Source organism: Protopterus annectens, chromosome 11.part0 (genome assembly GCF_019279795.1).
Source record: "Protopterus annectens isolate FY-2018-M chromosome 11.part0, PAN1.0, whole genome shotgun sequence".
NCBI classification, from domain to species: Eukaryota; Metazoa; Chordata; order Ceratodontiformes; family Protopteridae; genus Protopterus; species Protopterus annectens.
The window spans coordinates 531,491,589-531,504,826 of NC_056745.1; the positions used below are offsets into that span (position 1 = coordinate 531,491,589).

The following is a 13,238-nucleotide window of genomic DNA, read 5'->3' on the forward strand; positions in this document are numbered from 1 at the left end:
TGCCCAGTCTTAATCCCATGGCCCCTGACAGGGACCAGTCAGACCCTCAGTACTCTCTTACTGAAGGGCAAGTCATCATCTAAACAGTCTGGAGAGCTGGACAGACTTATTCAAAGGTAGTTGAGTACACACATGCACATAGCCTCCAAATGCCTGCCTTTGGGCTAGTGCTCTGACCTATGTCTGTGGCTGGACAATAGACCCTTCTGCTGATCTCTCAACTGCTGCCATCTTTATGAAATGGATTAACAGCATCCCCATCTGTGGCACAGATTAGCCAGGTTGAACTGCTTGCACCTGTGGCAACTGTCAAGTGCTGGACTTTTCCCCAGGACAGCACAGGTAATTTTGGTGTTACTCTTCACTAGTAATGGCCATACCCACACAGTATGATGGTTAGGCAGGCAAATGCAGGACTTCACCTATCAAAAGGACCAACATCCAACCTGGGTGAACGACAAAGACAGAAATGGTGGGCACCACATACAAGCTCATGAATGTCCCATATATGTGCTTTGATGAAAAAATGTTGAATTCTAACTGCTGGAGAAGTAATATACAACCTAAGACCTATCAAGGATGGTCCTTTCTGTTAAATTAAATACTGGTTTGCTATAAACATAAAGTTACAATTAAAGTCTTTTTAAGAAAGACTTAAAGACAACTTGATAACAGAAGGCATAAACCTTTGCTGAATGTTTCAAGTTTCATTACAATGTATTTTACTCGGTAAAATACCCTTGAAAATAAACAGGAATATGCAATGACAATGTCCTTCAATTACAACCCACATTATTCAGTCTCTCTTTTTCTATACATACATATATATGTATTCATGTGTGTGTATAACAGTTTTTTGTAATGCAATTTAACAAAAATCTGTCAATTAAAATAGGCATGTTTATTAAGTACAGATGAAACTCTGTTACAAACACTTCCTTTTAATGGCACAAGTCAATAAAAAATGCTTCTTTGTGAAGTCACCTGCATATACAAGCAAAACAAATTCCTGAGAAGGGATCTTAGAATACAGTCCAGTAAATCCTTCAAGTTTTTGCTCTTTGAAAGAAAACCTGTTGTCAAAGACAAACAAAATAAAACCTTTATTATAAAATGTTTATCTAATAAAGAAACATCCCTAAACAAAGTGAAGAAGAAAACCATATAAATCAATGCTATTTTCTGATTTTTTGAACTTTACTCAGGTGTCAGTGATGGGACAAGCAAAGAAAATCTCTTAAAATAACTGCATCCCTTCCTCACACAATCTGCTCTATATTACATTTCATTTTTGACTAAAATTATACAATACTTGAATTATTACTCAGTTTTGCTGTTTATTGAAACATTGTGGTACACTGTAAAGAGTTTGAGGAGGAAAGACCTTGACAAAGCACATTTCAAGTAATCTGCTACCTGCTTTGGTGTCAAAACTCTGAGCATGTATAAGCATCACTCAGCATGCAAGTTCATTTTAAGTTAATGACAATTAGAGGTTTGAACAGAGATACTAGCTTCCTCAATCACTTTGAAATTGTGGCCATTAAATTATGTAAACAGCTTTTTTTTTTTGAGTTTTAGTATGAATTTTTTTAAACAAGAAACATCTCCATTAATTTATCACATATGACATAGGCAATCTTACTTTTATATAAATGAAAACAAACCATGCTAACATAATTTTAGTTGCAAACATTATACCTTACAAATCATGTTGACGTAACTGTAGATGCAAACATTATACAGCACTTATAATCTATCTAGTCATTGTCCATCAACCATTACAATAGCTCATTTAAATCCTACCTTCTTTTAAACCTCATTCCTCCTCTGCGTGTATTGTTCCCACAGCTCCCATTTTTCATATGTAATTTGATCCTGCCCTTTTCTACAGATCCCAATTCCAGTTGTTTTATCTCTGCTACTATATTCACTACTTCTAGTAAAAAGAAATTATGTACTTACCATAACCAGGAGTGGCCTTAGGTCAACTTGCGCCCTAGGCAAAAGGGCTCCATGGCACCCCCCCCCCCATCACACCACCCAGTGCCTCCATCCTGGTCTACCTACATTAAGTAAATATTGAAAAAGCGTCCCTGCTAGAGCAGCGCCCTAGGCGACCGTCTCCTTGGCCTATGCCGAAGGTTGGCTATGACCATAACATTCCATTTGTGTTGTCCATGTTCATTCTTCCTCAACTGATGGATTTGGAACCAATCCTCGAATCTACCTCAGCTGCTGCAAATGCTCGTGGCAACCAAAACACTCACAAGCTTGTCCCTTACCCATAACGCACCAACCCCATCTCAGACTTTGTTTGCTGATTTAACCACAAAGGAAATTATTGTTATGTACTAGATACAGAAAGAATACACATCTGGAGCCCAATCCAAGGACAGTGATGTCTCTTTAAAAAATTATTCTTCCAGAAGTTTGTAAATAATAAAGATGGGGGTTGGTGGGCAGGAAGTTGAGTAAGAATGAAAATGGGCAACACAGGTGGAACATTATGGTAAGTACATAACTTTTTCATCTGATAATGTCAATTTTCATTCAATCCTCAACTGATGAGGCAGAGTCCCCACCTACCTTAAAACCTGGGTGGACTCTAAGGAAGGTTATTCCTGAGCACAGCTGAATCAAATATGCTCCACCTCTGGAGACCAGATACAATTTGTAAGGAGTAACAAAGGTATGGAGAGTAGCCCAAGCAGCCGCTGTGAATATGTCATCCAAGGACTGAAGACAATGCCGTGGACCCAGTTCAAGGAAGTCTGAAAGCGTACTGACTGTACACACTTCAATACAGTTTTTCTAATGGAGGGGTAGCAAACAGGCACTAAGGCCCAGGGAAAAACCCATCCCAAACTGAAAAGAAAAAAATAATACCTCTCAACTATCCCAAATTTTGCAGGAAGTTCTGTTTTAGGTATGAAAATAAGGGGATTCCAAAAATTCCTGAATGAATGGCCCCTTTAATTCCGATGTATCTTTCACTTTAATTTACATCATCATATAGTGCCAGCATGCCCTTGGGTGTGCCATCGGTGTGGAAGGATGACTGGGATGATATCTGGAGAGTAAGTGACCTTTATCAGGCAAGTTACATGATGATTAATAAACTTTGCGTAATTGCGAGTACGCAGCATAGCGCCAAAATAAATTGGGAGATTTCTGAAGTTTGATTGTAAGTTTGGAGGTGAAAATGACATTAGTTTAGTTGTATTTGGATATAGGACTAGTTTACAATGTTACAGCCAGTTTTATTTTTTGAAAAGGAAGTACTGGGGTCATTTTGGTGCTGTTTAGGTGAAGTAGCAGCTCATATTACTGTTGAGTCATTTGCAGATCGGAGTAGTTTTGGTGGGTGAGAGGCTGTATGCATTTTAGTTATAAACATATTAATGGGTAAAGGGGTTCTAATGTTATTTATTATGATGCTGACAGCTCCTTGGCTTAGCATACACACTGAGGTAACTTGCAAATCGATTGTATTGTTTGTTAGGCATGGCTCCTTAAGTCTAAGAGCGAGCAAGGGGTATAAAACTCTGTCAAATGCCTTGGACAAGTCTAAAAATAGGAATGCTACCATTTTACCTTGATTTTTTTCTGTAACAAACGTAAGTTCATAGGTAGGTACTAGGCTATTGGCCCTAGGGCCTATACAAGCCTAGCCAAAAAGGTACCCTGGCTTTCGCCACCCAAGAAAATTATTTTCCTGTGCCCCTGTCAAGCAGAACCACAGAAGTGATCTCCGGGGTGAATTTCCTATTACCCATCCAATCATTAAGATTTTTCTTGAAGAGTGCTAATGAAGAGCTCTGTTTGACATAGATAGGTAGTCTGTTCCAGAGTATGGGAAGTCTCTGGGACAGGAATCTATCCCTCCAGCATGTTCTGTTTATTATGCTGACAAGGTTAAGGTCCCTACAGCGTGTAGCTCGGAGGGAATGGGATTTCTTTAAGTGGAGCATGTATAACTGCTCTGGATTTGACATAGCTTTGTATGTTAGGCAGAGATTGCCTCTGAGTAGGCGAAATGCGATAGAGTAAAGCTGGAGGTTTTTGAGTCGGTCTGCGTAATGCATCTGTTTGAGGCCAGTAATCCTCTTTGTGAGGTATTTTTGCGGCCTTTCCAGTTGTTGTAGATGTCTTGTGAGGTACATACCAAAAGGGGTGTTGTACTCTATAATGGGTCTAATGAGTGATGAGTAGAGGGGAACAATGACCTCTTTTTTTCTGGATGAGAAACCTTTTGTGATGACGTGTGCCACACAGAAGGATTTCCTGACTACTGTGGCAATGTGATTATCAAAGGAGAGACTACTGTCCACCTGTGTCCCAAGGTCTCTTATCACACTTTCAGTGTTAAGTAGACTACTGCCTATGTGGTAGTTCATGGGTACAGAGTTTTTACCAAAGGGGATGGCAATGCACTTTTTGGCATTGAGCTTGAGACCATGGCTTTGACACCATGCATCTGTCTCAGTGAGGCCCTTTTGTAGGATGTCCACATCGTTAGGAGTTTCAATTATGGCTCCCAGTTTGCAGTCATCTGAGAATTTAGTTAGCCAAAGACCTTCTTTGTTAGCCTGTACTTCAGAGAAGTAGATACCAAACAGGAGAGGACCCAGGACTGAACCCTGTGGTACTCCACTTATCACTGGTCTGAAGTCTGATGTGGAGTCTGCTACTTTCACACTGTGGGTTCTGTCAGTAAGCCAGTTGGCAACCCATCTTGTGACATACAGATGTATACCTAGTTTAGTGAGTTTATCTATAATTCCAGAGTGGGGGATGGAGTCGAACTCCTTGGTGAGATCTAGGTAGGCTGTGTGAACCACCTTACCCTCATCTATGGCTTTGGTGACTACTTCAAAGAAGTCTATCAGAATTAGGAGACATGATCTGCCTTTTAAAACCCGAACTGTGTGGGGTCCAGAGTCTGGAGATCACCAATGTCTTTGTTTATTAGTTCCATGATGATACGTTCCATGGCCTTACAGACCAGGCTCATCAGGCTAATGGGGCGGTAGTTCCCGGGGTCTGTTGTGGCCCCCCCTTTGTGGAGTGGGATAACCATTGCGGTGCACCATTCAATGGGCACAAAGCCTGAGGTGAGGATATGATTGAACATTGTACTTAGGTGGGGTGCCAGTTAATTCTGTAGTTCGTGTAGAAGGCAGCCTGGGATGTTGTCAGGTCCCATGAATGCTGTGTTCTTGGCTTTGGAGAGTGAGGTTTTTACCTGTGCAGCCGTGATCACACGAACTTTGCATTCTTCTGGTATAAAGATGGGCCCTTTAGGGGGTGAGACGGGGGTAAAATTAGCACTTAACCTATCTACCAGGATGTTGGCAATATCAGTTGGTTCTGTATATTTAGTGCCATTGTGCTGTAACTCAGAGCAGATCTGAGCGTTGCCATTGAGATTCTTGACATAGCTATAGAATGCTTTGTGGTTGTCTTTAGAATCAGTGGCGATTTTTTCATAACTAGCTTTGGAGGATTTTATGAGGGATCTCAACTTCTTACTGAGGTTGACCAGGGAGTTCCTCCAATCGTGGGATTTTACTCTTTTTTGCAACAGTTTCTTTCTTCTCTTGTAGAGTTTGTTTATGGCAGAAGACCACCAGATTGGCTTCCTTTTTTTGGAGGATAGCATCTTGGTTCTGTTAGGGATAGCATGATCTATGCACTCGTGCAAGTGCTTATAAAGTGCATTTGTGTAGGATTTAGCAGTCGTACCTCTATTGTCCATCTGCATGGGTGTCGTATAGTTTGCCACTTCTGTCTTAAGAAGTGTGAAGTTGGCTTTGGAGAAATTTTTTATGGTTGTTTTCCTTATAAGGGGTGGGAGCGGGATGTGGATGTCTAGGGTGATTAGCTTGTGGTCGGATCTGACCAACAAGGAGCTGACCTCTGGTGTGGAACCCCGGTAGCCCATGTTGGTGATGACCAGTTCTAGGATATTGCTGCCCCTGGTGGGGGTGTGGATAAGTTGATCCAAGGCGTTGGAACTAATGAGTTCCAGAAAACGTTGAGCAAAAGAGTTGGTACACGAGTAGTTTTCCCAGTTAATGGTAGGGTAGTTGAAATCACCCATTATTAGAGTGTTGGGTTGTACCTTAATATTTTCCAGTGTATGAAGAAAAGAGGAGTGGGAATCCTGGGGCATGGTGGGGGATCTGTAGCAAGCTACAATCTGGATTGTGGTTTTACCCAGAGTTAGTTGAACTTGGATAATATCGGATGTATTATGCTGAGCAAATAGCTTGGAGGTGTGGATATCCTTAATGAATATGGACACGCCTCCACTTTTAATATTTCGGTCTGGGTTTGGTGGCTGAAAGGTGTGGTATGAATTACAGCCTGGTAATGCAGGGGTGCTGTCTGGAGCTTTGAACCAGGTCTCCGTCACTGCACAGATGTCAATGTTCTCCATTTTAAGGAGTGCCTCAAGTGAGTGAATTTTGAGGTTTAGACTTCTAGCATTGAGTAGCATTACCCTCAGATTTTGCTTGCTTGTATCTGTTACGGTGGTTAATTTGTCATTTGAACCTTGCCTAAAAAAGGCACTATAGGGGTGGCAAGAGCCTTTGCCAGTATCCGGAATCCCAGGGGGCGACAGGTGCAGGCCATCTCTGGCAAAGCAGCGTGGTCTGTTGATCATGTCATCCCAGGCAGACAGATACTGGAACCCCTTAGAATGACACCAGAAGCTTAGCCAATTGTTAAAGTCAATCTTTTGTCCTTGTACTGTGGTATCATTCTGGGTAATGTTAGAATGCTACTCAGGGCTAGGGTCATACCTGCCTGGGCTACAAGATTGGAGAGCTCCTCCATGTCTCTTTTCATGTAGTCCAGGGAGGTAAGTCTCAGGTCATTCACACCAACATGGACAATGACAGAGTCATATCTGTACTTGTTGTGGAGTGACCTGAGTGCGTGCGTGTGTTATGTGGCGGATCCTGGCACCCGTCAGGCAGCTGACGGTAACTTTTTCCTTGTTTAGCCTGGTGAGTGGAACATCAATGTGCCTGACTATAGAGTCACCTATGACTAGAGTGTTGGGTACGTTATGCCTTATGGGCTGTAGTTGAGTGGCACACTGAGTATGTGGGTTATGTGTCATTTGGGTTGTGTTATGGGGTGGAGGTTGCTTGCATTTCTTTGGAGGTCTCGGTTGTTTGGGCAGATGAATGTAGGTGTGTGTTTTGTGGTTCTGTGTGTGTGTTTTGGTGGTGTAGGTTTTGAGGGACTATGTGATGAGTGTGGTGCGGTGCAAGTGATTACCTTCTCCTCTTGACTGTCTAGTCCAGACTTCGGTGAAGAGAGCTTTGCTTCCAGTTTGGCTATACAAGTGCATCTCTCACAGGTCGTAGTGTTGGGTGGTAGGAGAAGAGGGTTGTCTGTGTACATGAGGCATTTGCTGCACTGTCCCAAGATGCCCAGATTCATCAGGTTGACAGGAGAAAACACCGGGAGCTGATATGCCCGAATAGGTGCTTATTTATTAACTACTAAAAACTGTTTTCCTCTAGACAAGTGAGGAAAGTTGAGTGCTGTAGTAATTTGTAACTTATTTAGTGCTTACAGTGAGTTCTGAACAAGTGCTGAGCTAAAAGAAACAGATTTGAGTGCTAAAACTAAAAAGGTGAGAAACAAAGTGTTTCTGTGCTACAGCCTGGCCTAAAATTATGATGTGTTGTGAAAAGTAACTTGTTCTTTGCTAGGTGATTGATCAGATGTATGTGGTCATATTTTTAAGTATTTTAGATAGATAGGACAAGATGGCTATAGGTCTGTAGTTTGCCAAATGATGTAATTTACCATGTTGATGTTAAGGGAATAGCATAGGATTGTTTTTAGACTACAGAGATAACTCCTCTACTGGAGAAGCACTACATTGTTTTAATTTTCTGAGTTTTCTTTCCCTCTGCAAACTGACATGCTGATAGATAACAGTGCAGGATTCTAACTGCACTTGTAATATCTATTATATAACAATCTTTCAGTCAGCAAACTTACAAATATTTAAGTACTGGAGTATATGTGTGAGTTCATTTGTGTATGTGTGCTTCTTGCAAGAAAAAGATCTGCTAAATTAATATTAGTTAATGGCTTCTTGGCATTACGTTTGTGCCAATGGCTCTGGCACCTGTTTCTGTAAGGCCCTTTTGTAAAATATCCACATCATTTGGGGATTCAATAATGACTCCCAGTTTGCAGTCAACTGCGAACTTTGTTAGCCAGAGTCCCTTAGTGTTGGCCTGTACTTCAGAGAAGTAGATGCCAAACAAGAGCGGTCCCAGGACTGAGCCCTGAGGTACTCCACTTGTCTGGAGTTGGATTTGGAGTCAGCTACTTTTAAAGTCTGGGTTCTGTCAGTAAGCCAGTTGGCAACCCATCGAGTGACGTAGGGATTTATGCCCAGCTTAGTAAATTTATCTATGATTCCAGAGTGGGTGATGATGTCAAAGGCCTTGGTGAGGTCCAGATAGGCTGGGTGGACCACCTTACCCTTGTCCACAGCTCTGTAGATTGATTCGAAGAAGTCAATCAGGTTCAGGAGACAAGATCGTCCCTTCACGAACACAAAGTGGGTGGGGTCCAGTGTTTGAAGGTTGACAATGTCTTTGTTTATAAGTTCCATGCTAATGCATTCCATAACCTTGCAGATCAGGCTTGTCAGACTGATGGGAACAGTAGTTTCTGGGATCCAAGGTGGATCTCCCTTGTGGAGTGGGATAACTGTAGCTGTGCACCACTCAGTGGGCATGAAGCCTGAGGTGAGGCTATGATTAAACATGACACTTAGGTGAGGTGCCAGTTCATTTTGTAGTTCATGTAGTACACAGCCCGGGATATCATCTGGTCCCATGGATGCTGTATTCTTAGCTTTGGAGAGTGCGGTTTCTACCTGTGCGGCCGTGATTACCGGAACTTGGCAATCTTTTGGTATTGAGATGGGTCCTTTAGGGGGTTAAGTTGGCACTAAATCAATCTGCTAGGATATTGGCAATATCCTTGGGATCAGTATATTTAATGCCATTCTGTCGTAGCTCAGAGCAGATCTGAGCATTGCCCTTCAGATTCTTGACATAAGTATAGAATGCCTTGTGGTTGTCTTTGGAATATTTGGCAATTTTATTTTTGTATTGGGAAGAAGAATTGGGGCATACTGAATAAAGATGAGAAAGTGAGACAGTTAATTAGTGATGATCCGGATTTCAGTTTTAGGAATAGCAAATCACTGAAGAGACAACTATGTTATAAGAGTACCAGTAGGGGATATGCACCACCGTCACACAGGGAAGGAACCTTTCCCTATCGACAATGTAAAGCATGTAAATTTATCCACTCAGGTAATCATTTTGTCCATCCACATAAATGCTTTGTTTTAAAGACCTCTTTTTATGCTGATTGCAGAACAAGGATTTGATTTACTTTTCATACTGTGTAGAATGTTATGCATATTATATAGGCAAGACGAATAGGCATTTTAAAGAACATATTTTAGAACATGTGGGAGATGTGAGGAATAAAAAGTGTAGGAGTGCAATAGCACAACAAGTTATTGATAAAAGGGTAGAATCATAGTTTTAGATTTTTAGCAGTAGAAGTTTTAGTGATGAGTATTGGGGGGTGATTTAAAGAATTTTACTGAGGGAAAGGAGCAAGCATGGATTATATGGTTAGAAACCACATTTGAAATTTTGCCCCCTGAAACACTGAGTATATAGTAGTTCTAGAAGTGTTTTATTATAACATAGGTTTTTCTATGAATATATGTTTATACTGTATTTATTCATTTGTTTTTATAGAGTTTTGACATATTTTAGGATGGATAAGTATATTTTGGTATGTACCCCCTTTTAAATATTCCTACGAGCCCTGTGATTATGAGTAGATTGCGTTGGTAAGTCCTATATTGTGATGCATTGATTTGATGTAATGCACTGTTCTAATATGTTAACTGATTGGCTTCCGTGATTGGTTCTTTTGTACTTGGAATAGTGACTGTTTTATTGATTTAGAATAGGTCTGAAGAAGCTACCTTTGCAGTAGCGAAAGCACTTACTTTTGTGTTTTTCGTATGTTACTAGTATTCATTAAAGTTTACATTATATATCTTCTGCCGTGGTGTGCTCCTAGTTTTTATTTTGTTTTAAACGTATACTAGTACTAATATGCTTGCACAAAGGTTCCTGGACTTGAACACTAGTGCCCTGGGACAAACAGTATGCAACCCCACAAGGAGCTCAAATATTCTTGATGTGGTCCTCACTAACATAGGTGACCACTGCAGCACCATAAGTATAGGACCCTCAGTGGTTAAATCTGATCACAAATCAGTCCCATCTGAAGTAGCTATAACACCTGAACCCCTCTGGTGAAATCAAGCTAAAAATTTCACCAAAGCTAATTATACCCTCTTACGGGATGGCATAAATAATTTCCAAGCTCTAGTTCCACAGATGGCATTGACAACTATACTAAGGTATACCCAAATGCCCTGTACAAACATTTATACAAATGCACTGACTTTGCTGTACCTGATAGGATCAAAACAAAATCTTCAAAAAAAAAAAAAGAAAAAAAAAAAAAAAAAACAAGCCTCCCTGGTGGACATCTAGCATTAATAAGTTATACAACAAGAGGAAAAAGTTGCTGTCTAAAAATATAAAAAAAGAAGGGTCCCAGCACTGGAAGAACACCCTCCCCTCTGCTTGAACAAACAAATAACACAACTTATAAAAATCCTCTAAGGACAACTTAAAAAAAAATTTAGCAATCACAGCTAAGGATAACCATAAGGCATTCTTCAGCTATATCTATACCCTAAAAGGTAGGACCCAGATGTGCACGTAACTAGCTGTGGATGGCATCACACACACTAAACCTGTGAAAATAGCTAAACTATTAGACAGGTTTAGCAAAATTGTCCCCACCCTGTCCCCTACAAACATTCCACAAAGGACTTCTACTACATCTCCCCCACCTTGCATCTCCAAAGAGCAAGTCATTAATGTTCTCTCCAAAGCCAAAAACACAGCCTGTATGGGACCGGACAGCATCCCAGGTTGTGTTTTAAATGGTCTACAACATGAGTTAGCAACTCCATTAGGTACCTTCTTCAACAACGGCCTGAGTACTGGTTTTGTCCTTGCTAAACTGAAAACAGCAACCTTCATCTTCCTTCATAAAGGGGGTAGAGCAACAAACCCTAGGAACTACAGACCTATAAGCTTAATCATCAGCCTTATCTGTACGGCCATGGAATGAATCATCATGGACCTTATAAAAAAGGCTATAGATGATCTCCAAACACTTGATCAGGCACAGTTTGGTCTTGTCAAAGGCAGGTCATGTCTGTTAAAACTGGCGGACTTCTTTGTAAACATTACCACAGCCACAGACGACGGCAAATCTGAGCATAAAGCCTACCTTGACTTAGCCAAGGTCTTTGACACAATCCCACATTCGGTCATCATTGATAAACTCTCCAAGTTGAATATCAACCCTTACATCATCAGGTGGGTTGTGAACTGACTCAGCAACAGATCACACTCAATCAAAGCTGGAGACTTTACCACAACCAGCAGACCAGTCATCAATGGGGTTCCACAGGGTCAGTGCTGGGGTCCCTATTGTTTGGAATATACTTCTCAGAAAGTCAGGCCAAAACAGTGGAGACTGTGGCTAAGTTTGCTGATGACTGCAAATTAGGTGCAATCATCGAATCCCCAAATGATGTCAATATACTTCAAGAGGGACTTACACAAACCAGTGATTGCTGCCAAAGCTATGGATTCAAACTCAATACAAAAAAATGCATTATCAACCCCTTTGGTAAAAATGATATTTCTGCAGACTACAGAATGAAGTCATTATTACTGTACTCAGTAGTGTACAGACTACTTAGAGGAGACTTGTGCCTGGTCTAAAGAGCAATCTTGAATCCAAACCTAATGGAAATGCTGCACATCTGCAAACTGATTGGGACAAGGATGACCTGCTTCAGGGACCTTAACCTGGCCTGCGACATAAATAGGACCTGCTTGATACATAGATATGTCTCATAGTTTGCCACTCCTCTGGAACAGGCTACCAGTTCAAATCAAAGTTCCCCTATGACCTTGTTTCAGGGTAGCCTGGATGACTGGCTATGGGAAACTGCAAATTTCTGCCAGGAATTTCACCTATGACCCTGCTAGATATGGACAGTTGTTAACTAAGATCTTGAGTTTAGGCAAGATCCTTTATATTGGGTTTCGCTAGTATTACACTGGGTACACACAGCTAGGCTTACAAAGACCTTTGGGTCAATAGCCTAGTAACCACCTATGAAACTATATTCTGTATTATTACTGTTATTCTCCTTAAAGGTCTGCATCCAAAATCCCACTCTAATTGTTTCTTGAGCTTCCTCCCTATTTCATCATCATCCCTTTCCACTTTGAATTATAGTTTTCTACTTGTGCTATGTATAGGAGCCTTAACATTGTTGCTCTGAAATAACCCTTCAAATCTGGTAACCCCAAGCAGCTTTGTTCTACTGGAAGAATCAGCTTATCCCACTTGACTCTTGCAGTCTTCCCCTCTAAGATAAAATCATTCAGCTCTTTATTAATTTACTATCTACAACTTTCCCTCTGGTTGATAAAAATTTGCCTGACCTGTGTAACAAAGCTTCCATTTACTCAGTTTTTGTATTATTTGCTTAGGCTATTCCCACATATCCTTAGCTGCCAAACCGGAAACATTTTTAATCCATACTCCTAAATACTTCATTTTATCAAGTCCCCATAAATATGGATATTGCTGAACCAATTTGTGTGTGAGTACATAATTTAACACTGTTGCCTTTGTTTTAGCTTCATTAATTTTGTATCCCAAAAAGATCTGAGACTGTCTCAAAATACTGCACAACACTGAAATGTCCCTTCCTGGTTTTCTCAGGTATAAAATAAAATCACCTGCAAATACAGCCAGCTTTTCTTGACTACCATACCAATTATATCCTTGAATTTCTGAGTCCCTTATTTTCTTTGCCAATTGTTCTAAATATAATGCAAATAACAAAGGGGAGACGGAACACCCCTGCCTGGTTCCTCTGCACAAGCATTAATGATCAGAGTGGTCCCCACTCACTTTAATTCTCACATCCGATCCCTCATATGCCCTCCAAATCATCCTTATAATTTTACCAGGGAATGCAGGAAATGCAAATG

At 40.8% G+C, this 13,238-nt stretch overlaps 1 protein-coding gene across 1 annotated transcript in view; it reads right to left on the reverse strand.

Moving 5' to 3' along the window:
- Nucleotides 1-880: 880 nt before the first annotated feature.
- Nucleotides 881-13,238, reverse strand: part of XPOT (exportin for tRNA) — a 3,393,313-nt gene continuing 3,380,955 nt past the window's right edge. Inside the window, exon 25 of the mRNA XM_044088045.1 lies at nt 881-1,073. Coding sequence (XP_043943980.1) covers nt 1,047-1,073 — 27 coding nt within the window. The 3' untranslated portion in view covers nt 881-1,046. The remainder of the gene's footprint in view (nt 1,074-13,238) is intronic.